At 37.2% G+C, this 23973-nt stretch overlaps 1 protein-coding gene across 5 annotated transcripts in view; it reads left to right on the top strand.

Annotated features, from left to right (window-relative positions):
- The first annotated feature begins 7236 nt into the window (after positions 1 to 7236).
- The window catches only part of Lnpk (lunapark, ER junction formation factor), a 64163-nt gene continuing 47426 nt past the window's right edge, over positions 7237 to 23973 (top strand). For 3 of the 5 annotated variants that reach the window (XM_034495050.2, XM_034495051.2, XM_076928918.1), the window contains exons 1-4: positions 7237 to 7375; positions 12463 to 12550; positions 15194 to 15235; positions 16832 to 17019. In XM_034495050.2, coding sequence (XP_034350941.1) covers positions 12524 to 12550; positions 15194 to 15235; positions 16832 to 17019 — 257 coding nt within the window. In that variant the 5' untranslated portion in view covers positions 7237 to 7375; positions 12463 to 12523. Of the gene's footprint in view, positions 7376 to 7975; positions 7997 to 12460; positions 12551 to 15193; positions 15236 to 16831; positions 17020 to 23973 lie in introns of those variants that run through there. The other 2 variants (XM_076928919.1, XM_076928920.1) reach the window with 2 other exon arrangements.

Below are 23973 nucleotides of genomic sequence, written 5' to 3'. Positions count from 1 at the left end.
AGGCCAGCCTGGTTTACAGAGCAAGTTCCAGAATAGCCAGGGCTACACAGTGAAACCATGTCTGGAAAAACAGTATACACACACACACACACACACACACACACACACACACACAATTTTTTCCATCAAAATATTAGGAGAGTGAAGAGATGAGCCATCAAATGGAAAAACCACTGATAACATATAAGCAACATAAGACTTATTTCCTCGGTGTGTAATGCACTAACACAAATCATTAAGAAAAATATCAACAACGCACTATACAAATGGGAAAACACAGAAGGGTGAGGAAACCTTCCTATGCGGTTGATTGGCTTTTCATTACAAAGAAATGCAAGACATAACATTTTTTTGGTTGGTGTAATATGCCATTAGTGAATATTGAAATATCTGAAACAATCAAGCATTGCTGAGGGCAGGCCACTGTGTTATGAGTTGTATGTTTACACTACACATAACATTTTCTAGTTTTTTGGAAACATACTTATTTTGATTTCATTTACACAAAACCAAAAACCAGAGAGTAAGCTATATTTTAACTATGCAAAGCAATGGCTTTTATAATACTTCCATACCATCATGGCTCAGCCTGTATCAAATTAGTGTTGCTTTTAGATTGCATTATGTTATAATGCTTGATTTTCACAATTATTGCTTGAACTGCTGGCTTAAGCCTCATAAAAACTATTAAATAAGTTTTGTCTTGTACTTAGGACAAAATTTTAAACAATATTGGGAAGTGCCTAAATATACTTCTGTTACTTTGTAATAAGTATTTATCATAGTGCTGATTATAATTATAAAAATTCTAATCAACTCTGAAAGATGTTGGTATCTTGTATCCCATAGTATAAAATGCTTAGCCAAGATTTAAAAATAAACACAACATATTATCTCATTTAGTCTGTAAATTTTGTCTTTTAATAATTGCTTAGTATGTATTTTAAAATGAAATTTCTTTATGGCTTACTCTCAGTGATTTGTATACCTATTCTATGTACCTATACACTCAAAGTTGCATTAAAGTACAGAGAGATCACAAGCAGAAAAAGTTTAAGAAGCCCTATTCTAGGGTATGCTTAAGTGTAGGAACACAAATAATCCTTTACGACAGAATTGCTGTTAACAGTGTAAATCAGGAAATAGTGTATATGTTCATTAACAGTATAAGATGTTACAGTACAATCATGGAGTATGGTAATCAGCAATGGAAGCCATAAACTGCAGCCGTACCCGCAGTCTCAGCAAGACTTCCAAGATGTGTGAAACAAACTTGTTTTGCTTACATCTACATAAAAGTAAAAACCAGAGATTAAGTTATATCATTTAAGGCTGAGTTATTAGGCCATGAAACTACGAAGAAAAATATGTCTAAGTGTGCTGAAGAGATGGCTCATTGGTTTAGAACACTGGCTGCTCTTCCAGAGGACTTGGGTTTAATTCCAAGCACCACACAATGTGGCTTACAACTGAAGTGGAAATTTTTGGTTTCTTTAACAGCTCGAGAAGCTGCCTGGTGAGAGGGCATGTGATGTTCTGAAAACAGACACTTGAGAGGGTGAGAGGGCTTTGCTGGTCTTTGCTGGCCTTCTTTGTTATTCACTTGTAGAGAGAAATTTGTTTCTTGTGGTATTCCAGCTGATTCTGGCCACTTAATGTTGACTTGTGCTGATTTGGCAAAGTCTTGCTGTTTCTGCAGAATCCTGCCATCTTCTACCAATTCATGTTTGGTGTTTGCTGTCGAATTGGACTGCTGGTATGCAAACAACAAAGAGTGGAATTGCCCCAAGAAACTACTTTTCCTATTAACCTTCTTTTCTTCCTACCTCTGGACAGTGGGTTAGAAGGGAGGTTGAAGCATTTAAGAACCCTAAAGTAGGTTTTGAAAAACATCTAAGCCTACACACAACTGTGAGTAATTCCAGTTCTAGGGGATCTGATTCCTTCACAGACATCCATGTAGACAAAACACCATCTTCCTGTCTCATTTTTCCCCCCTTGCTTTTCTAATTCCTAGTGGTTCTTGTTTGTAGGATCCAAGAATCTGTATTTTTTAATTAATTAATATTTTATAATTTTAAGTTATTCTTAAATAAGTATAGCTTTCATGGCACAAACACCACCCATGAGGTAAACATTATACTAGTTGTTTACAGTATGTTACAAAATATATAAGCAGAGATAATGTTTGGTATTTCTATGATGTCAAGAACACTTAGCAGTGTAGTGCTCAGGCCAGAAGAAGGCATTGTTACTACAAAGGAAAAGATAAAGATCAACATTCTTTATGAATTTAAATTAGTAAATTCCAAACAAATTATTAACAAGTCATATCAACTATGTACAAAAAAGCATATAACTAAGCCAGTGAGATTAATTCTTACAGTGCAAGTCTGTTTCATTCCTCAAAAAAACCAAAAAACCAAAAAAACAAAAAACAAAAAACAAAAAAAACCCTAAGTAATCCATCACATTAACAGTAATGAGGAAAATCATGTAATCAGGTAAAAACACATAAGACAGTACTGACAAAACAAAATAGCCATTAAAAAAAAAAAAAAACAAGAACAAGAACAAAAAAGGTTTCTTCAATTTTATGGAGAAAATGTACAGGAATTGGTAATATAACTCAGAGATAGACTGCATATTATCATGTTTGAGGCTTAGTATCTTCAACAATACAAAAACAAATCAAGAAACAAACAAAAGCAAAAGAATCCAAAAACAGGAGAAATGGCTGTAAGTTCTTAATTATATTTTGTCTATTTATTTACTTATTTTAACATATAATGAACACAATCTAGGTCCTAGTACATACTAGGCAAGTGATTGCCCAATGAGCTACATTCCCAGTATCTCAATAACTGTTTTTTTTTTTTTTTTTTATTGGAAAATAGATTTTCTATATGGTATATATTGATTACGATTTCCCTTCCCTCCCAGTAATCTCCCTACTTCTCATCCCATCTGGATCTACCTCCCTCCTTTTGTCTCTCACTAGAATACAAACTGGTGGGGTCTGAAGAGATGACTCAGTGGTTAAAAGCACTGGCTGCTCTTCCAGGGGACTCAGAGTCAATTCCCAGCATCCACATGGCAGCTCACAACTGTCTGTAACTCCAGACAGTTACAACTGCAACTCTGTTGCGGGAGATCTGACACCCTCACACATATACATGAAGACAAAACACACATCAAATAAAACCAAATCAGTAAAAACAAGCATCTAAGGGGTAATAAAATAATATATAAAATAAAACAAATGCAACGGAGTAGGACAAAAACAAAAAACAAACCCCAAAAGACCAAGAAAGCAGGAAAGACCCAGGAAACGGCACAAGAAGCAGATGTAGACGCAGAGACCCACTCGCTGCCACAATCAGGATTCCCATAAAAACACAGACCACGAAGCCATACTAGATAGGACTTGTAGGGTGAAAGGAGAAAAAAAAAATCATAGAAAAGAGAAAAGGAAAGGAGAAAGGAAAGGAAAGGAAAGGAAAGGAAAGGAAAGGAAAGGAAAGGAAAGGAAAGGAAAGGAAGAGCCCTGACAGGACAGTATGGGGGAAGGAATCTTGAAAAGGCACCATAAAGCGTCTTATCTGTTGGCCATCTGCGGGGAGTGCAGCCTGCTGCAGTAGTTTGTTCCCAGTGAGAAGAGTCTGTATTTTAGTAAGTAATCACCTTGGTGAAATACCTAACTTTCCATGTAGTTAGTCTTTGGCACCAGAGGACCACTGCTTGAACCAATTTAGTAATAAAAAGAATCAACAGTGCTCCTTGTTAGTATTCCGTCTAAACTCCACCTCCAGTTACCTGGCAACAGCCAGGTATGCTCCTCCCCACAGTTACCTGGCAACCGCCAGGTAGGCCGATCCACTATAAAAGGGGCTGCTTGCCCCCTCCTCTCTTGCTCTCTTATTCTCTTACTCTCTCTCTTACTCTCTTGCCTCTCTGTCCCCTCCCCCACCTTCCTCTCTCTCCACGTGGTCATGGCCGGCCTCTACTTCTGTTCTCTCTTATCTCCTCCACCTTCCTCTCCCCACCTTTGCCCTATCCCCTGAATAAACCTCCTCCCCCTTGGAACCGCGTGGTCCCGAGTGGTCTATTCTGAACTGCGCTCGGATTTCTTACACTCCTTATTATTAAAAAAAATCCAAGTTTCAGGCTCCATATCAGACAAGCATTTCTAAGGGAAGACTGAGAATTTGGATTTTAAACAAGGGCCCCTGGCGATTCTCAGGGAAACATGGACACTGTTATGGTGACTTCCACTTTTGATTTTCTGTTCTAAATGTAAAAACAAAATATCTGACTTAGAATAAGTCATTATTCTAAGCTTCATTTGAAACAAAGTGCCAACCCTGCAGAAAAGGGCAGAGTATAATAAACATATTTTTGTCTAGCTCAGACTTTTTGGTGCTTCAGACCCATAAATCCAGGTGTTTATACTTCCTTTTGAAGTCATAAAAACATCCTAAACTCTTCAAGTCAAAAAATCACCGTTTCTTCTAACCCTGGCTCTTTCCCAGTGTTCCTTATATCTCAATGATGGCATTAGCAGTGGGTCTGCTAGAAGTCTCCAGTTTTTAATTTCTCTTTCCTTAAACCTTGATCTGAGTCTGTCACCAAGGCCTCTCACTTTACTTTCTAATTTGTTCCGTTTGCCCTACTTATTTCCTTGCTCTCATGTCAATTAAACCATGCTTAACTTCACCCATCACTTGTACATCCTAGTTGGTCCAATGTTGGCCACGCCTGTGCTCCTACCCCGAAGCTGGAATGATTTTGCTCTGATCTTATCAAACTCCCATTTTCTCAAGAAAAGAATTAAGTTTTGTTTTTTAAAAAACAAGGCCAAAACCAATCTTTTAGCGTGGTGCCCAGTTTCACGTTGTATCGCTGTCTCTCTGTCCAGTCACAATGGCCTCCTTTTAGTCTCTTAGGCTTGCAATGCCTGCTTCTAACAAAAGGCCTTTACATAGGACATTCCTTGTGTTTCTCCACGGTTGTGTTTCTTATCTTTTGGATCTAATTTGAGTATGACTTCCTTAAGAAAGCTTACTCTAATACCTCTGGCTAGATTGATAAATTTCCCTCCTCTAAATTTTCTAACACCTAAGAAAATTGAATCTCCCCCTTCCTAGATTAGACCACTTAAAATTCTATCAGCTTGAACAGTTTGTTTCCTCTTTCAAAGTATTCTCTGGATTTCACTTCTTTAGATGTAGTCCTGTTACAGTTTAGGGTTAGTGGGAGCCATTCTTGAGATCTGGACTTGTTAGAGCAGTGGCTTCACTGGCTTTCCCAGAATCCCCGGCTGCTGGGATGCTTTCTAACACTGTGAACATATAACACTTATTTACCTTGTAATTTTTCTCCCACCCCTGTTGGATGCTTTATTATAGCTATTGTATGTTTCCTTAGTACTCAACAAAGGGCCTTGTCCATAAATGCTCAAAGTCATCCTGTAGTCTGTAGTTTAGCAATATATCCCATGTTTAGTTCTGTTTGTCTTTCCTGCATTGTCCCTTGTTATGGTATTGAGGACTGAACACTGGGCCTTGTATACACTAGATAAACATACTCCCACTGAGCCATATCCTCAGTGCAGGTCTTACCTATCCACTTATAAAATGATATAGTCCTATCTTTAATAGTATATATACATATCTTTCTACTTTTCGTTTCCTCAATTGAAAAAATGACACTTTAAAAGATTTGAGAAATGATTTAGATTTTGTTCCTCTTTCAAATCTGGCTAGATTAAATTTTTTTCTAATGTAACTTCCCTAGAAAAATTTCTCTCAGGATTTGATTTTTTTTTTTTTTTAGAACCTTTGCCTCCAGCTAGCTCTTTTGTCTCACTGTCCTGTCTTATTTTTAAACTCCCTTTATGACAAACCTTGACAGCGCAATGAAAAACCCTAGGACAAAGTATCAGCAAGCATCAAAAATGATTTTTTCCTGTTCTCTTTAGGAAAGATCTGAGATAAGAGGCAGCTGCACAGCAGTACAAGTTTTATGTTCTTAGAAACTATCAAAGCTGGGAAATAAAATGGTTAATTTTCCAAATAAAAACTGGTGAAATGTCCGTTTATTTTCTTCCACATTGGTGAGGCTATGCACGGCACACTAAAGTCTAGCTCTCTCCTATTCTTTTAGTTTACAAAGCTGTAACTAAAGATTTTAGAATTTAGGGGATTATCTTACAAACTAGATACTATGTCTTCTTCTTTGCCGGTGTCGTCAGTGTAAACATAGCATATTATACCAATTGCGCTTTCAAAGTCAGAAACATTTTCTCCAGTAATTAAAGAAAAACCCATAAAAATGATTGAACACAGGATAGAACATAAAAGCCTTTGTTGAAGTTTCCCTCCTTGTTGTGCCTATGGAGCTCTCGTTTCCTCTCCTCCTCATTCAGGTGTTATGTTATTGATTCTTGCAGTTGACTAGAAAACAACATTCTTTAGGTGTTTTCAAATCTTAGGGAAATACAGCACTATGGTTTAAGCAGGCCTAGTTATTTAGAGCTTTTGGAGATTGCTCTTGAGGTTAAGAGTGTAAAGAAGGAGAGCTCAGCCTTTTTTGCTACCCATAGCTTGAAAAGACCATCCTTATCGTTTAAAGTTCTCATGCTGGTGAGGTAAGCAACTAGTCATGAAAGCACCCTTTTTGACGTCCAAGAGTAACAGAAGCAAGCCTACAACCCTGGGGTAAGGCCAGATGCACGTATGATGTATGTCTGTCTGTCTCCACTGGCTTGGCTGGGATTGGCCTCTTCTGAGCTATGCAATGTAAGTAAACCTTTTTGCTGCTTGCTGGATGACAGCTGATCTGGGATCTCAGGTACCCGCTCTTTTCCAGACACACCAGAGTCTCGACCTTCAACACCCCTCCCCTTTCTCCTCCACACTCTTCTCTCGCTCAGAAAGTGTGAGACAATCAAGATCAGGGAAATTTCTTTTCCTGGCGAGACTGGGGCGTGGGACGTTGTTCACAAGGAAAGGAGGCAGAGGAAGACTAACAATCAACTACTAGTAAGAGTCAGTCGGAACAACCCTACCCTGTTGTGTCCCGAGGACGAACAAGCTATACTAGCGGTGGAGGATACACAGCCTTAATCCTGGGCCACACCCGCTGCTCGGAGGCACCAACGGCTGGGCCGGCCGGGTCACGTGATGGGGGAGCGGCGCGCGCCGGCTGCAGCGCCCATTGGCTGGTGGCGGGAGCGCGGGGTTTGATGGGAAGGCATTGCCCGGGCCCAGTGCTCTATCAGTAGGTGCTGCTGCCTGCTCCAGAGGCTCTACGCGGTGGCTACCCAGGCTTCCCCGAGTGGACGCCGGGGCCGAGCGGCGCCCGCTTTCCTCAGGTAGGACGGTGAAGGGAGGGCCGCGTAGACGGAGGCGCTCCGGACTGCGGGAACCAGTCGCCGGGTTCCTCCGTGCGCCGGCCCGGGTGCCTCCGCCCATGCCAAGTGGCCTAGAGCTTGGCGGTGGCTGGGGACATGCCGCGGGGCTGCCGTCCGTACGCTGTTGCCGCCTTTCTCTCGTGGATCGCCCTGCACAGCGGCCCGAGCGGCTCCGGAGTGCACGAGACCCGGCTCTTGTTTCCCTCAAGGCCGGTGTTCTCCCGGGTTTGTTCTCAGGGATTCCGCGCAGTAGCTGTTTAGAGCCCGAGCCCTTGGGCCCACCTGTGTTGAGAAGTGTCAAGAAGGTCCCAGAAAGCACATCCCTAGCCGAAATATCCACCCTGAGTGCTCCGATCACCTCCGCGTCCACCTGGGCTGGCACGACCGGCAGGTCTGAAAACTGTCAGTGTCATGCTACTCCGTCCGCGTGTGGGCGTGGATTGTGAGCGACTTGGAGGAGCAGCTCCACAACCATTGTCCTTACTTATAGGACGGACAGCTACCCGTCTGAGGGGTGGACGGGTAGGACGAAGATGCATGGTGTCAGGAGCGACCCGGGACAAACAACTCCAAGGGACATCAGTAGGTTTAATTCTTAGATGATGTGTTTGCCGACGGAGAGTTCGGATTGGTGAATTTATTTTTTGTGTGCAGTTTTAAGCAACACCTGTGACTCACGGAGGTTTGCGTGTTCTGTTTTTCCTTTTTGGCTTCTGGTTTGTGGTGCCTAGAGCCTATTGTTTTCTGTCTCTGTGGCCTCGGTCTTAGCATTGACAACATTGTCTAGAGTTGTGATGGATGTGAGTAAATTTAGATATAAGCATATGTTCAAGCTGACAGTCAGGACTAATACCTAGTCCTCAAAGGTCTCCATAGTGCCTTCTTAGGGGGAACAAAGTTGATTTTGAATGCAATTTCTTAAACAAGAATGGTTCATTTAAAAGTAGAGTTTTAAAAAGTTCCTTGACATCTATTGGGGTCACCATAGGAATGATGTTAATAAATGTTTGTGGTGTTTATATATTGGAAGAATGTGAGTCTAACAAAGGTATGACTTCATAGAGAAATCTCCCTGTCTTTTTTATTTTTTATTATATGTATTTATTTAGTGGTGGTCATCTCATATTAAAAGTGCTTTTAGAAGTGTACTGATCATTTATTTTTTTGGGTAATAAACCTGGTGTAAGATATTTCTGAATAGTCTATTTGGACACTTGAAAGGGATTTTAAACAAATCACACTTAAACCCAAATTGTGTAGTATAATGTGGAGGTGCTGTTAAAGGTGACTAGTTTATATTTAAGTTTGGAATCTAAGGTAAAGACACAAAACTCCATTTCTTTTGTTGTTTTCTATGAAGGCTTACAAGGTTATTACAATGAGAAGTGCTTGAAAAATATTCTGCTTTATTTCCATGCTATGGTAAATGAGAAAAATATTTTCAGGAAAAACACAAACTTATTTTATTCTTAAACATTTTAAATTATGAAATAATTAAACTGCTCATTCAATGAAAAGTTAGGCACATGCTTCATTTAGATATTACATGTGTTTTTTGGTAATAGCAATAGTAATGGCTAAAATTAATACTATGTGCTAAACACTGCCAAGTGTTAAATAATTTCACTTAATCTAAACAATTCCAAGGAATGTAAATATTTTAACTGCTTAATTAGCCAAGGCTTAGAGAGTTTACTCTAAGTTTAAGATCATATAGCTAGTAAATGGCTGAGCCATATCCCATTTGAATCCTTCTCCCATTGTTTTAATGTGATTTGAAATGAGTTGAGAATCTAAGAAAAACACTTAAATCTGAGTGTGAATAATAATAATAGAAAACATCATATAATATGGTAGAGGGCTGGAGAGGTTGGAAGCACTCATGACCCGTATGGTGGGTCACAACCATCTGTAACTTTAGTTCTCTGGTATCTAACATTCACTTCTGACTTCCTTGGGCACAAGGCACACACATGGTGCACATATACATGCAAGCAGAATACTCATACACATAAAAATAAATACATCTTAAAAAAAGAAAACATATTTAGGTGCACTCAGCCATCAAGGTCATACATGCAATAGTCCCATTGTGATCTTAGAGTTGGAAAGAGACTGCACATGTTGGGGACTAGCTGGCTTGAGGTCCATTTAAAGGGAAGTGAGCGATTTATGCTTCAGAAAATGCTAGAGTTACTGGGCAAGGAGGTAGAGATAGATTAGAAAATGGCAATAACTACAGTAAGAAAAACAACTTATTATGAGTAATGACTATGTTATCAGGCACTAGGGTAAGTCGTTTAGGACATAGCTAAGTCTTTCAACATCTGAGAGGATTCTAACTATCCATCTTTTGCAAATGAGGAAATTGAGAAACAGGGATGTTTAATTTTTTTGCTCCTTGTTTTACAGTAAGTGATAGTCAGAATTGGAGTTAAGATGGAAAGGACAGAAGCAGTGGGTGTGATAGAGAAATGAACTTAATACTGTAGAAAACATCTAATCTTTCGGTGTTTACATCAGTTAAAAATACTATCATATGTACACTATAGTAAATCAACTTTAATAATACTAGAATTTGATAGAAAAATTTCTGAAGCAATAAGAATGGATTGTTACTATGCTTATGAATATTAAAGCATGTATTTAATGACTATTACTAATATTTCAGAGGGTAAACTTAAAAGCACAACTTCTTGCTTCAGGGAGCCTGGAGGCTAAATCATTGTTTGTTTGTTTTTAACAGCAAAACATTCTCCAAGCAAATAACTGACATAAAATAGGTATTTATTATGAATTATGAGTATATTTCATATACTCATTTAAAAAGTAATATGCAGTAAAGACTGTTTTAGGCCAGTTGATCTGAAAGTTCTAACAGGAATCCTAGGAATTTAGAGAGCCATTTAACTTCTCTGTAATGCAAATTTAAGCACCCAGATTTAATCAGATAAAGGTATTGGGCTACATGATATATTGACATAAACACTGTCTCTTGTTTATAACTCATTTTCCATTTTAGTAGTTTTGCTTACCAACTATTTGAGAAGGTTCAAGGTACTTTCATATATTTTATTTAACTTTGTTTTTATTTTTCTGTTTTTTGGTGCTGAGGATTGAGCTCAGGGAGCCACGTGTACTAGGCAAGTGACCAGTATCCCCAGATAGCTCTATCTTCTACATAGACATTCTAGCCTATATAGCTATATTCTAGCCTATGCTGTATAAGTATCCATTTCTGATTTCTTGCTGTTTGGAATGATTGGTTGCATTAGAAAAGAATCAAAACTAAAATAATGTGTTTGGCTTTGCTACCTAGTATCTTTGGGGCTTAGCATGTTACTTCTATAGCCTCAGGTTGTGAAGTGGAGGGGGACAGCATCTAAATGATAAAATTCTTGGGAATCATTTGTTTAAGAGCTTCTTAGAGATCTCGTGCCAAGTGTATAACTGATGTTATTAATTTCAAACAGTAAAAAAAAAGTCAGTCTAAGCCAGGTGGGGCCTGATGGTACAAGTTTGTAATGCCAGTTAGTTAGTACTTAGAGGCTGAGGGAGAAAGGTAGTGGAGGGTGGCTAGACTATATAGGAAAACCCTGTTTCAAAAAAAAAAAAAAAATCCAATCAAAACAGAGAATTTGGTCTCAAGGTATGTGATGGTTACAAGCTTGGAAGGATATACTTCTTTTAGAAATGGAAATATGTAATGTAGTTGTGCATGAAACACTGTCAGATATAACAAGCCGTTTCAAAACAATGGGGTGATAACAGAGAAATACAAGTTAAATGATCATCTGAATTTTTTACTTCTATCTTTCTTGGTGATTATTTTTTAGAATCTTAAGATTTTTAAGATTTGTTTAATCTTGACTCAGAATTTATACTTTTGTTCATTAGAGTTCCAGAATATCTCATAATCACATTTTAGAGTTTCAAATACTGAGCAAAATTATATATAATGTGTGCATATATATTGGATTAATATTTAGTTTGCAACTTAATTGTAGCTTATAAAATTAAGCTAGTATGCTTCAGATTGTTTTAGAACAGACAATATTTTTGTCCATAAGAATCACTTTGTAAATGAAAGTACTCTATAATTAGGCATTCATTACTTTTCTAAAAAAAGAAACTCTTAAAATAGGTATGCCTTGAGATAACTCTGACGTAGAAATAGTATTGCAGTTCTTACTGGGTGCTGATAATTACTTTGTGATTATATTTATGGTTAAGACATGGGAGATATACCTATGAAAATAAGTGTGTGTGCATGTGTGTATAAGTATAGTTTCACACACTGGTAATCATATACTTGTAGCCTGGTAGCATATCAATTTGAGTGTATAATATTACCATTTTAACTTAAAAAAGTAAGAAATTATAAAATGATTATCTGTTAAATTGACTTATGATGTTACTATTTCTGAGTCTTTATATAACATTCCAGAATCATAGATAAACAAAGATAATACACAGCTAGCTGAACTTAAACTCACCTAACTTGAGGGTCTTAGAAGTTTAGTAACACATGCTTGATTGGGTGTTGAACAGCCGTATTCAGAAACAGAAGTCTGAAGATAGAGGGACTTTAGAACTTGTTTCTTATGTGCTGTGGGGCAAATCACTAGCTTTCTTGTTCCCTATTTTTTTTTTTAATCTCCAAGTTGTTTACACTAAAAGGCTGCCCTGTGATAAACTATTGACATTACTCACTTTAATTTACAAAATATTGAGGCTCAGATTATTGAATGATTTATTTTTTTTTAATAACAAGAACAACAGAGAAACTATTAAAAAGGCCAGGAAATTGGTAGGTATGTGTATACTTCCTAAAGTGATTTGTATTAAAAAACATTTCCGACTCTGTTTTTACTTTTAAATATGTCCTCACTTTGAATATACCAGTGACTATCAGGATTCAAGTTTTATGTAAGTGGAGGCCAACAAACAATTTACTGTATTTTAATGTAGTATTGTAGCATAAAAAATTAGAGAGAATGTGCTATGTGTTTAACTTAAAATTTTAAAATATTTTACTTTGTTTCTAGCTGTGACTCTTTTGGACAACACATGATATATATTACTGTGCCAAGTTTCTGCAAATAAAAGATGGGTGGATTATTTTCTCGATGGAGGGTAAGAAAAAACTTTCTGTATTGCTAGTTTTTAAAATCTAACAAAAGTATTATAAAGATTTTCATAAAGTTATCAGTATACTTTTTTAATAAGTTTGATATTATATCTTTAATTTCATTTAACTCCATTAGAATTACTTCTTTGGATATTATTTTGGTAGTTTTATTTATTTTATGGGTATCTAATATGTCTAGTAATTTGTTTTTATGTATTTTTTGCAAGTAGTTTTAGTTTTCTTCTCATACTGCCCAAGTTCCAAGTTTATTCTAAAAGTAGTTGAAATTAAAAATTTATACCATACTTATAGTTTTTGCATACTATACCATCTATCTAATCTGTCTGTCTATCTATTTTGGAGACAGGGTTTCACTGTGCAGCCTTGAACTCACAGAAATTTGTGCCGCCTCTTCTGGTATTATGGGAATTTTTATTTTGTTTTGCTTTTTTTGTTAACATGTCACATAAATTTACTGATGCCACACTAAATATGCCTTTAAGAGTTATAGCTTGAACACAATTAAAATGCAGATTTTATTAGATAAGCCTTTAGAGAAAGTATCTCAAATTTAGAGATAAAATATAAATTATATTGATAAATACTCTTCTAATGTAAGAAGAGATAATGTAGTCTAAGATAAATTAATTTCCTTATTCCTTATCATAATAATAGAGTCTAGTAATACTTGGTATATGATTTAGCTTTTGACTCATTAGATTAAATTCATGTTTTAGATTTGTGTAATATTGACTTTTTCTCTTCTTAAAAAAATCCACAGGTAACATAACATATTTATTGTATGCAACATGATGTTTTAAAGTGTATACATTACATTGTTTAGCTATAGCTAATTAACATATACATTAACTCACATAATTATAGTTTTTGTGGTGAGAAACATACCCTCTGTTAGCATTTTTCAAGAATATAGTATATCGGGGCTAGAGAGATGGTTAAGTGGTTACGAGTACCTGTACCTGTTGTTCTTGCAAAGGACTTGAGTTGAGTCCCCAGTGCTCATATCAGGTTATTTTCAACTTTCTGGAACTCTAGCTTTCCATGATACATGAACTCATGTAACTGCACACAGAAACACATGTATATACATATTTTAAAATGAAACAAACTCATAAAGAGAGTATAGTTATTATTATAAGCTGTAGTCATAATGCTGTACCGTCTGTAGAACTTACTCAATGTTTTGTATCCTTTGACCTCAAAGCTTTCAACTCAACTCCTACCTCCAGTTTCCTTAGATTTTTTACTTTCTACTTCTATGGGATCTCCTGTTTTCATTCCACAGACCAATGAAGTGACTCCTCTTTAAAAATCTTTGGGGGAGCCAGGCATTGGGGCTCATCTCTTTAGTCCCAGCACTTGAGAGAGAGAGGCAGGTAAATCTCTGTGAGTGTGAGCTCAGCCTGGTCTACAAAGTGAGTTCCAGGACAGCTAAGGCTGTTAAACAGAGGAACCCTGTCTCAAAGAACAAAATAAAACTAAACCAAAAACAACAACAAAAAATGACAGACGTGAGAATCAAATTATCATTTCTTTTGTTCTGTTTTCTTATGTGGTTGAATTATATGAAGTTGTTGATATTCTGCTTTGACATACAAAAATGGCAATTTTGTGTGATTCAATCTTGTGTTATCAACTCTTCTAGGGATATAATACTGATATAAATATTTTCTTAGTTGCCATTTGAACCATTCTGGCTTATTTAGAAATACGTTTGGCAAATAATCTCTGCTATTATAAAGTATTCTTATATACTCTTTAAAATTTTTATTTTTCAAAAGCTGTGTACCTAGGGCTGGAGAGATGGCTCAGAGGATAGAGCACCGATTGTTCTTATGGAGGACCCTTGCTCAATTTCCAGCACCTAGTTGGTGGCTCACATCTGTCCATAACTCCAATTTCAGGAGATCTAGTACCCTCTTCTGGCCTCTTTGGTGGACGCACATGGTATACAGATACATACAGGCACACATCTATAATCATTTAAAACAAACAAACAAACAAACAATCCCTTTGGAGATGTTAGGAATCACAATGAAGGTAGCCTATTGTTTTTTTAACCTCCAGAGCCCTGAGGGAGCTTTGATGCTGAAATTAGTTGGTGTGCTGCTAGCACAGAGCCTGAGCACTACTGAATTAGACTATCTTTAGTTCATGAATCTGTTGGTATATGAATCCCTTTGGTGGAAATATGTCTCTCTATAAAATCTGTTCTGCTGAGGTTAAGAATAGTAAAAGTAGAGCTATCAAAGTCGAAAGTTTCAGAAAAAGTTATTGTAAGAATCTTACATAGTTTGGTAAGTATAATTTTTATGAACAGGTAAACATATAGCTTGGTAACATTGAGAAACCTAGTTGAGAATTAAAGTGTTCTTTAGTGACTACATAAATGTTTTTTTTTTTTTGTTTTTTGTTTTTCGAGACAGTGTTTCTCTGTGTAGCCCTGGCTGTCCTGGAACTCACTTTGTAGACCAGGCTGGCCTCGAACTCAGAAATCCGCCTGCCTCTGCTTCCCAAGTGCTGGGATTAAAGGTGTGCGCCACCACTGCCCGGCATAAATGTATTTTTAACAAACTGTTTGTAGTAACAACTTTTAATGCCAGGTCTTATTTGTGTTTCTAAAACAGGCAAGACCTTCAACAGTAGAAGTTCTAGAAAATATAGATAAGGTATGGTTTTTTTTTTTTTTTTGGCTCTAAAGTATTTTAATTTATTTTAGATGTTAAATATTACTTTAGTAATTTTATATTGGAGAAGAGATATGGGAACTTAAAGATGATATAGAACAATGCTTCTCAACCTTGCTAATGCTGTGACCCTTTAGTATAGTTCCTCATGTGTGATGACACCAACCATAAAATTGTTGGAATAACCCACATGTACTGTATCAACTGGCTATGAAGTTGTGTCTGCATTCTCAATTGTTAATGGCTGTGCCTCCAGTGCCAGGCTAGCAGAATAAGTAAATGTTTGTTGCTCCCTTACCTGCCCCAAAAGAAATGGCAAACTGCCATAGCAGGTCACTTTGTCCTCAGTGCCAAAGGGGTGAAACAGAGAGATGGACTAGATGTTGTCCTGCTGCTGATTGGTTCAGACTCCTTGAGTAAAGAGTGAGGCTTTTCCCATAATAAAGAACTGGCAGCTGGAGCTAGGGTAGAAGACCAGGCAGGAGAGACTGAAGCTGAACAGGGGGAGAGCAGGGAGGTTGAATGTAGAGAGAAGTCAGATGAAGTCTGATAGACTAGCTGAGGGACTTTCCCAGCAAACAGCCTTATACTTGCAGATGTCTCCCTGTCTTTATAATTAGAACCCAAGTGGGACCCCAAGAGCCCAGCAATATCAAATTATTTTGTTGCTACTTCATAATGCAATTTTGCTACTATTATGAATTATTGTGTATATAATATCTGATATATAGAATGTTTGATATGTGACCCACAGGTTGAGAACTACTGATAAAGAGGAGTCCTGAGAACTATGATCTCAAAAAAAAAAAACCTGAAGTCTCTTAGTGACTTAAGAAGCCTGTATCAAGTAGTAATAGAATCTGTTAGAATGCAATTAGAATGCTAATTAATTAATAAATTAGCATGGTGTAAATCAGTGTAACAGCTTAATAAAGATTGCAGGCTACTGTGGAACAATTCTATAGCTTTAAATTTTTTCTCTTATTTAATGTTTTTTTTTCCTCAGGATATTGGAAGTAGTGAGTAGACTGTGAAATGATGTAATTTCCATCACTGTTTTGATTTTTTTTTTTTTTTTTTTTTTTTGAGATAGTCTTACTATATTCTGTCTTCTGGCCTAGAACTATCTATTTATACCAGACTGGCCTCAGACTTGGAGAAATCTGCCTGTTTCTGCCTCTGTGTGCCAAAATTAAAGGTGTATGCCACCATACTTGGCCCTACTATTTTTATTCCTTTTTTGGTCAGATTTTTAAAGGCCATATGTGGAGAATTACTATTTTCTTGACTCCATAAATATTTGTTGATGCCAATTTCATTTCTCCACTCTTTGCCAATTTGATAGATTAAAAATAGTATTTAATATTTCAACTTTAAAAAGTAATTTTTGGGACAGGCTTATTTAGTTTTTAACTTTATTTTTGTTTACTATTCCATATGTTTGCTTTAAAATTGTTAGAGCATTGTATTTCATTGAATTTTAGGAATTTTATACAATCTGTCATGGTTAATTCTTTCAATTTTAATTTTTAAATAATTTATGAGATTTCATAATATGGGGTACTTTTTTCTTAACAGGAAATTCAAGCATTGGAAGAATTTAGAGAAAAAAATCAGAGATTGCAAAAATTATGGGTTGGAAGATTAATTATCTATTCTTCAATTCTTTATCTGTTTACATGTTTAATTGTATACTTGTGGTATCTGCCTGATGAATTTACAGCAAGACTTGTCATGACACTCCCATTTTTTGCTTTTCCTTTGATGTAAGTATTCTTTTTGTTGATCTTTTTCTTTTATGACCAGATAATTTTAATTTTTTATTGTAAAATATTAATATCTCAGGTTGAATAAATTTGGATTATTTTTGCAGTTTGATAATTACTAGTTTTTAAATTGTAGGATAATTTCTACTTTATAATCCAAAGGTATATCTGAGGGCTGTTACCATTGTTACTAGTAGTGTATAGTTTTTTGGTAGGTAGCCATGATTTCTGTGGGATTGGGCATGGAGTGAGGGAGGTAATGAGTGGCAAAGGCTTGTCAAGCTGAAATAGTAAGTGTTCACATGACTCGAAATATCTTTCACCCTAACTCCTCTCTTTAATTATTATTATAATCAATAATTTCTTCCTTAAGTACTTTATAATCTGGTATTTTATAGGAGGTGTATTCCAACTAAAAATTTTGGGGAACAGTTTTTTCATTTAATTAGCAAACGTTTATGTGGATAATAGTTGTGTAGACATTGAGTTATAATTGTGTATGATGAACAAAATTGAAAAATCATTGGCTATAGATCTTAGGCGATATATAAAGTAATAAATATGATTAATGTTATGACAGAAATGCAAATGCTATGGGAACAGGGGCCCAAACTCAGGCTTAGTGTAGGGGTCTAGAAAGAGTCTTGGTTGTAAGTTTTCAAGTGGTCTCAAGTTAAGGAGCTTAAAGCAACACTCATTTATTATATCAGAGCTCTGAAGTTTGAAATTCAGGCAGCCTAACTTGGTCTTTGCTTAGATCTCATAGGCTAGAGTCTCCAGGGATGAGACAGTGGTCTATTTAGAATCTCTGGAGTGAGAAACTATAGGCCTAAGTTGTTGGTCAACTTCTGAGTGTCCAATTTACCTGGGTAATCCATGATAACCTCTCACCTTGAAATCATTACTGTGTGATTGATTGTAACCAAAGGCTGCACTGAGAAGAAGGCTATCAGTGGAATTGTTTACTACAGACTTCTGAAGAATTGATGTCTGAATTTGAGACTTGCAGAATGAATTATGTGTAAAGTGGTATGACATGGCAGCAAGAACAGTGGTAGCTATGGTTGTAGGCGTGTGGTCACGTTGTGTTTGCAGCTGGGATACAGAGTAGGGCAAGCGCTATTGCTATGCTTGTGTTTACCTTTTTATTAAGTCTGGGACCCAGCCCAGAGTTTGGGTCTGTTCACATCTAGTTAAGCCTCTTATACATGTCCAGATGTCTGTCTCCTAAGTGATTCTAAATCTAGTCAAATTGACAAGATTAACCATCACGTTATTATAGCCACTGAGAGTGTAGCTTCTAATAAATTAGAAGGAAGTAAGAGTGGATCTGGAGTAGGAAGCTAGAAGGATATTGTAGTTGATAAGGGAAATGATGAATGGTTTGTATTTGGTGGGTGGGAGAAGAGCAGATGGATTGGATGAAGTTGATGGATTGGAGATTTAGGAAGTAGAATTGAGAGACTTGGTAATTGGATATGGGATGAAGAGGAGGAATCACTTCAAGGGTAAAATTCAGGTTTATAGTTTGAGATATTTGGTTGAGGGCATCATCATTCATCAAAAAAGTGAGCACCATGAGCAGGAGGAGGTTTGGTGAGCCACTGCAGTTTCCTATTGGAGCTGTCAATGGATGGCTAAGTAAGAGTATGAGGTTAGGTAAAATTCAGTAGAAGATAAAAATTTAGGAGTTTGTAGCTTATAAATGTTAACTGAAGTCAGGCCTGTAATCCCAGCTACTTGGAAAACTGAGAAGGAAGGATCACAAGATTAAGGCCTGGACTGGACTATAGGGGAGTTGATTCAGGCTATGCAACCTACTGAGTCACTGTCTCAAAAATAGAAAATACAAAAGGTATAGGGGCTATAGTTTATTAGTAGAACATTTGCTATTATATGTTAGGCTATGGTTTTGGCTCCTAGCACCACACACACACACACACAAGGTTACCAAAGCCGTCATCTCTTTATTTATTAAGTATTAGGTATCTGCAGTGTGTTAAGTAGTGTTCAGACCATAGTGATGGGAACAGTAGTGGTAAGATTCTGCTCCTTGTAACTTGAATTCCTCTGTGATTAGGCAGATAAAAAATAGAGATAAGTTAACAAAGACATACAGTTAATTTGGAGAGAAATATGTGCAATGAAGGAAGTTGAATGATGTTATTGAAAATAAGTTTCTTTAGAAGGCTCATGGAAGACCTCTTTTTAGGATGTGGTATTTGAATTGAGCATTAAGTGTGAAGAACAAGTATGGAAAAAGTTGAAGTTTATGAAGACTATCTGGAGCATATAGTGGCACATACACCTACAAAGTTTCATATAAAGGATTATTTAAAAATTATTAGTGGTGATTCTTTCTAATGGTATGATTTTAAGTAGTTCTTTTATTCTATATGTTTTCTGGTAGTGTTGGAATTTTTTACATCAGTGTATACTTTACATTGTTAAAAACAAGGTATAGGAGTTGAAAGACTGCTTCTAAAACTAGAAAATAGAAAATGTGTAAACTGAGAATTTGAGTATATAACTTATTTGAAGGGCAAAGATGACAGGCATATTTGTAATGTGTGATGGAGAGATAAATGCTGTGAAGTGAGCTTAGAGAATCAGGCAAGGTCCATATTATGGAAAAACAAAGCTTCGGAGTATGAATTTTACAGTAGGTGAAATGGGAAGCTTCTGTAGTGGAAGAATAGCAAGAAAGAAATTACATTAAGAGGGTCACATATATGCTGTTTTATGGAGACAAAAGTAAAATACCTAGGAGCTGCTATATAAGGTCTATTGTTTTATTTCATTTTGGAGACTGGGTTTCACTGTGTGTCAGTAGTTGGCCTGAGACTCACTGTGTGCACCAAGCTGACCTCAAACCTACAGAGATCGCCTTGTTTCTGCTTCCTGATTGCTGGGATTAAAGGCTTGCACCACCATGCTTGCTTAATAAATTTAATCTAGAGATAAAGGTAAATTGGACTGCCCAGTAACACCAGCTGTTAATAGATAACTTAGGAATATTTTGAAAGTTAAAACAGATAGGATATGACAGGAAGAAATGGAAAGTAGAAAAAGAGGGTATCAAGAGTGCTAGGTCAGGGTTTGGTTTAATCTTTAGTGCAGGATATATTTCCAGATTTGAACTCCCAAACTCATAATCAACTTTGCATGTGCAGAGTGAACACATTTATGTGTATGCTCAGTTCTGAGACCTGAAGTTGAGCTCATGTCTAACATTGCAGTTAGTTTTCTGGTTGTTGGCCTTGAGCCTCCTCATATGCTGGGCAAGAGCTCTGCCTTTGAGCTGTGCTGCCAGCCTCGCTCTTAACCTCTTTCCGTTCTTTTTAGAAATCTTTTGTTTTTTTTTTTTTTTTAAATTCCAAAGTAGAAATGATGTTATAATGCTGAGCTCTTTTACATTGCTTCCTTTCTAGTTTTTCATAAAAAGCAGGGAGAAAATAGGATTAAAAGTATGAGATACTTAGTTGATTTAAATATTTTAATAAAAGTAGGAAAAATACTCTAACTTGACATTCAGTTCAATATAGCAGGTTGATTTTCTGATTTTAAAAGGCAATTTATAAATGTCTCATTAGAACTCTGCTAATTCTAATTGTTGCCCCAAGTTGTGCTTTGCTGGATTTGTTTCTAAGTCATAAGAATTACTTTTGAGACAAATAAATCACTTATTGTGATACTGGGGATAAAATCAGTGTCATGTCTTAAACCTTTGCTACTGAGCTGTACTCTTAGCCTGAATCATTATTTAAAGTTAGAAAGACTTTATTACATATTCAGTATCAACTTGACATAGCCTAGAATCATCTGAGAAGTCTCACTTGAAGGATTTGCTAGATTGATTGGCCTGTGGACATATCTCTGGGGGATTATCTTGATTGCTAATTGATTAAAAGGCCCAGCCTACTGTTGGGGTGTCTTCCTTAGACAGGTGCTTTTGGACTGTAAAGAAGGCTGCTAAGTGTTAGGCTACAAGCAAGCCAGCAAACAGTTCCTCCGGGATTTCCACCTTGTTTGAGTTCCTGCCCTGTCTTCCCTCAATGATAGATTGTGATATGTTGAGTATAAACTAAATAAAGAGTCCTGTCTTTAGTTGTTTTGGTTAGAATGTTTGTCAGCTGTATAAAGGAAACTAGAACAGTCACGTGTGTGTGTGTGTGTGTGTGTGTGTGTGTGTGTGTGTGTGCGTGTGTGCGCGCGTGCGTGTGCGCGCGGATGTTTTATTAGATCGAGTGACTTCTTATGGTTGGTCGTTCTTTTCTACTGTGTGGGTCCTGGAGATTAAATTTATGCTATCATGATCTATGGTAAGAGCCTTGGCCCAGTGAGTCATCGTCCCTGCCCATGAAGCATTTAGGAATGTGTCTGTGGTGATTTAACCCCGTGCCTGTGCATGCTAGACAAGCACTCGTCCACTTCGTCACACCTCCATCCTATTGTATCATTGTCTCATATATTCTTTGTCTCTTTCTTTCCTACCCCCTTCTTGCCTGCCTCCATCCTTCACTTATTTTTCCCTTTCCTTCTCTCTCCTTCCTTCTTCTCTCCTTCCTTCCTTTCTCCTCCTCCCCCCTCTCCTCTTCTTCCTCCTCTTCTCCCTCTTCCTTCTTCTTGGTTCTTCTTCATCTTCTTCTCCCCCTCCTCCCCCTCTTCTTCCTTCATCTTCTCCTTCTCTTTCTCCTTTTCCTTCTTCTTCTTCCTCCTCCTCCTCTTCTTCCTCCTCCTCCTCCTTCTTTTTTGGATTTTTGAGACAAGGTATCTCTATGTAACCCTGGATGTTCTGGCCTCTGACTCACAGAGATCTGCCTGTCTTGCCTTCCAAGCCTTGGGATCAAAGGTGTGTACCACCACCCGGCAAGTGTTTCCTTTCTTAATAAAACTTTATAGATATTTTATTCTCTATATTTTCAGAAATTAATTACTATAAAAAGTTGATCTTTGAGGAGTCAACCATGTTCCTCCATGGTGGTTTTTGTTTTAATTAAATAAAACTTTTTTGTTGTTGTTTTCTCTTACAATGTGTCCTGGTCTGCTGTGTGTCACTGTAGTTAGTGCTTTGTGATTTGATACGTTGCAGAATCATCTCTCCCTTTGTCTCATTCTCATCTGTTACCCGTCTCTACTGTTGCAGCTCCTATTTCAGTGAGCTCTTCATTTTAGGAAGCACAGGCCAAGTTATGTAACAAAGATTAGATGGTCTTTTCACTCTGACAGTCAGCATGAAACAAAACACGGGTGTGAAAGTGAATACTGTGGCCAGTAAGATACCACCAGGCATGGCATTTTATTTGGAGTGTGAGCTGTTGCTTAAGCTTAGTTGGACTTCTCAGGAATGTTTCTGAGGGCTAGACTAGGATTTACTTCCAAGTATTGGAAGTGAAGAAACAATAAAACGTTATTACTTTATTCTTCACATTTTCATATTTATTAGATCACTTAGAAATTTGTCTGATATGTTCAAAATGTCCAAAATGTGACAACTGTCTTTATTCACATTTTTGGAGATTCCTATACTAAAGAGATTAAGAATCAAGACAGAGGATTCTCTAGCTCCACTAAATTATCAAAATGCAACATAGACATCATTAGGCTTCGTCACAGGGAGGGAAGGTTTGGGTATACTTAGACTTTTGTAATCATGTTATGTTGGCAGATATGCATTGCTTTAGGAATTGATTTTTTCTTTGAAATAGTGTCTCAGCACATAGTCCAGGGTTGCCTCCAACTAGTAATCCTCCTAAGTAATGGGAATATAGGAGTGTACCACATGCCTGTCTGAGTTGGCCACATAGACACACACACACACACACACACACAGACACACACAGACACACATGCACATGCACACATACACTTTTTTTCCAGTTGTGCTATATGTGTTAGGTAACCATTCTATCTCAGAGCTACATCCCCAGCCCAGCCTTTTTTTTTTTTTTTTTTTTAAGTTTTTATTTTGAGACAGGGTCTTGCTCAGTGAAATCAGACTGGCCTTGAAGTTATCCTGTAGCTTGGACAAAGCCTGGAACTTTCGATTTTTCTACTTCAGTCTCCTGAGTAGCTGGATTAAAGACCTGTATCACACATACACATCATGTTTGCTAGGTAAATAGTTTATAATTGAACTGCATTTAGCTCCAGTTGGTTCATGCTAAAGTGAACTTCTAAGAGTTTGCATGTGTGTTTGTGGTGGTTTAGCCCAGTGCACCATGCATGCTAGAGAGGCACTCTTCCACTTCGTCACACCTCCAGTCTGTTGTACCGTTTATAAGCAGTCTTACATATTCTTTGTCTCTTTTCTTTCTTACCTCCTTTCTTTCTTCCTTCCTCCCTCCGCCCTTCTCTCCCCCCTCCTTCCCTGCTTCTCTCCCTCCCTTCCTCCCTTCATCCTTCACTTGCTTTTTTTCCTTAGTGGAACTTTCTAGACATTTTATTCTCTATAATTTCAGAAATTCATTACTATAAAAGTTGATCTTCCCAGAGGAATTAACCATGGACTTCCTCTATGGTGGGGTTTTTTTTTTTTTTTTCAAATTAAGATTTTTTTTTTTAGTGTTTTCTCTTGCAGTGGGACTCTGGGGAAGAAATTTAAGCAAGAGAATTGAGAAAGGTGGTTATATTCCTGTTTCTTTTCTTATAGCCTTACTTTAATTGGAAGCTGTTAAGAATACTTTGATCTTAGATACTTTTCTATTGTGGTGACAAAACACTATGTCCAAGGTAACTTAGAAGGAACTTAATTTGGTGCTCATGGTTCCCAAGGTTAGAGTTCATGATGATCATGGCAGGGGGAACATGGTAGTGGGCAGGCAGGCATGGTGCTTGAACATGGCGAAGAGAGAATAGCCATGGAGCGGAGGAGATAGGGCACAGTAGAAATGACTGGGCTTTTTGAAATTTCAGAGCTCCTTCCACTGACACATTTCCAACAAGACCATACCT

Source organism: Arvicanthis niloticus, chromosome 2 (genome assembly GCF_011762505.2).
Source record: "Arvicanthis niloticus isolate mArvNil1 chromosome 2, mArvNil1.pat.X, whole genome shotgun sequence".
Lineage (NCBI taxonomy): Eukaryota > Metazoa > Chordata > Mammalia > Rodentia > Muridae > Arvicanthis > Arvicanthis niloticus.
Note: the sequence above shows the minus strand (reverse complement) of the source record. Positions and strands in the feature narration are given on the sequence as shown.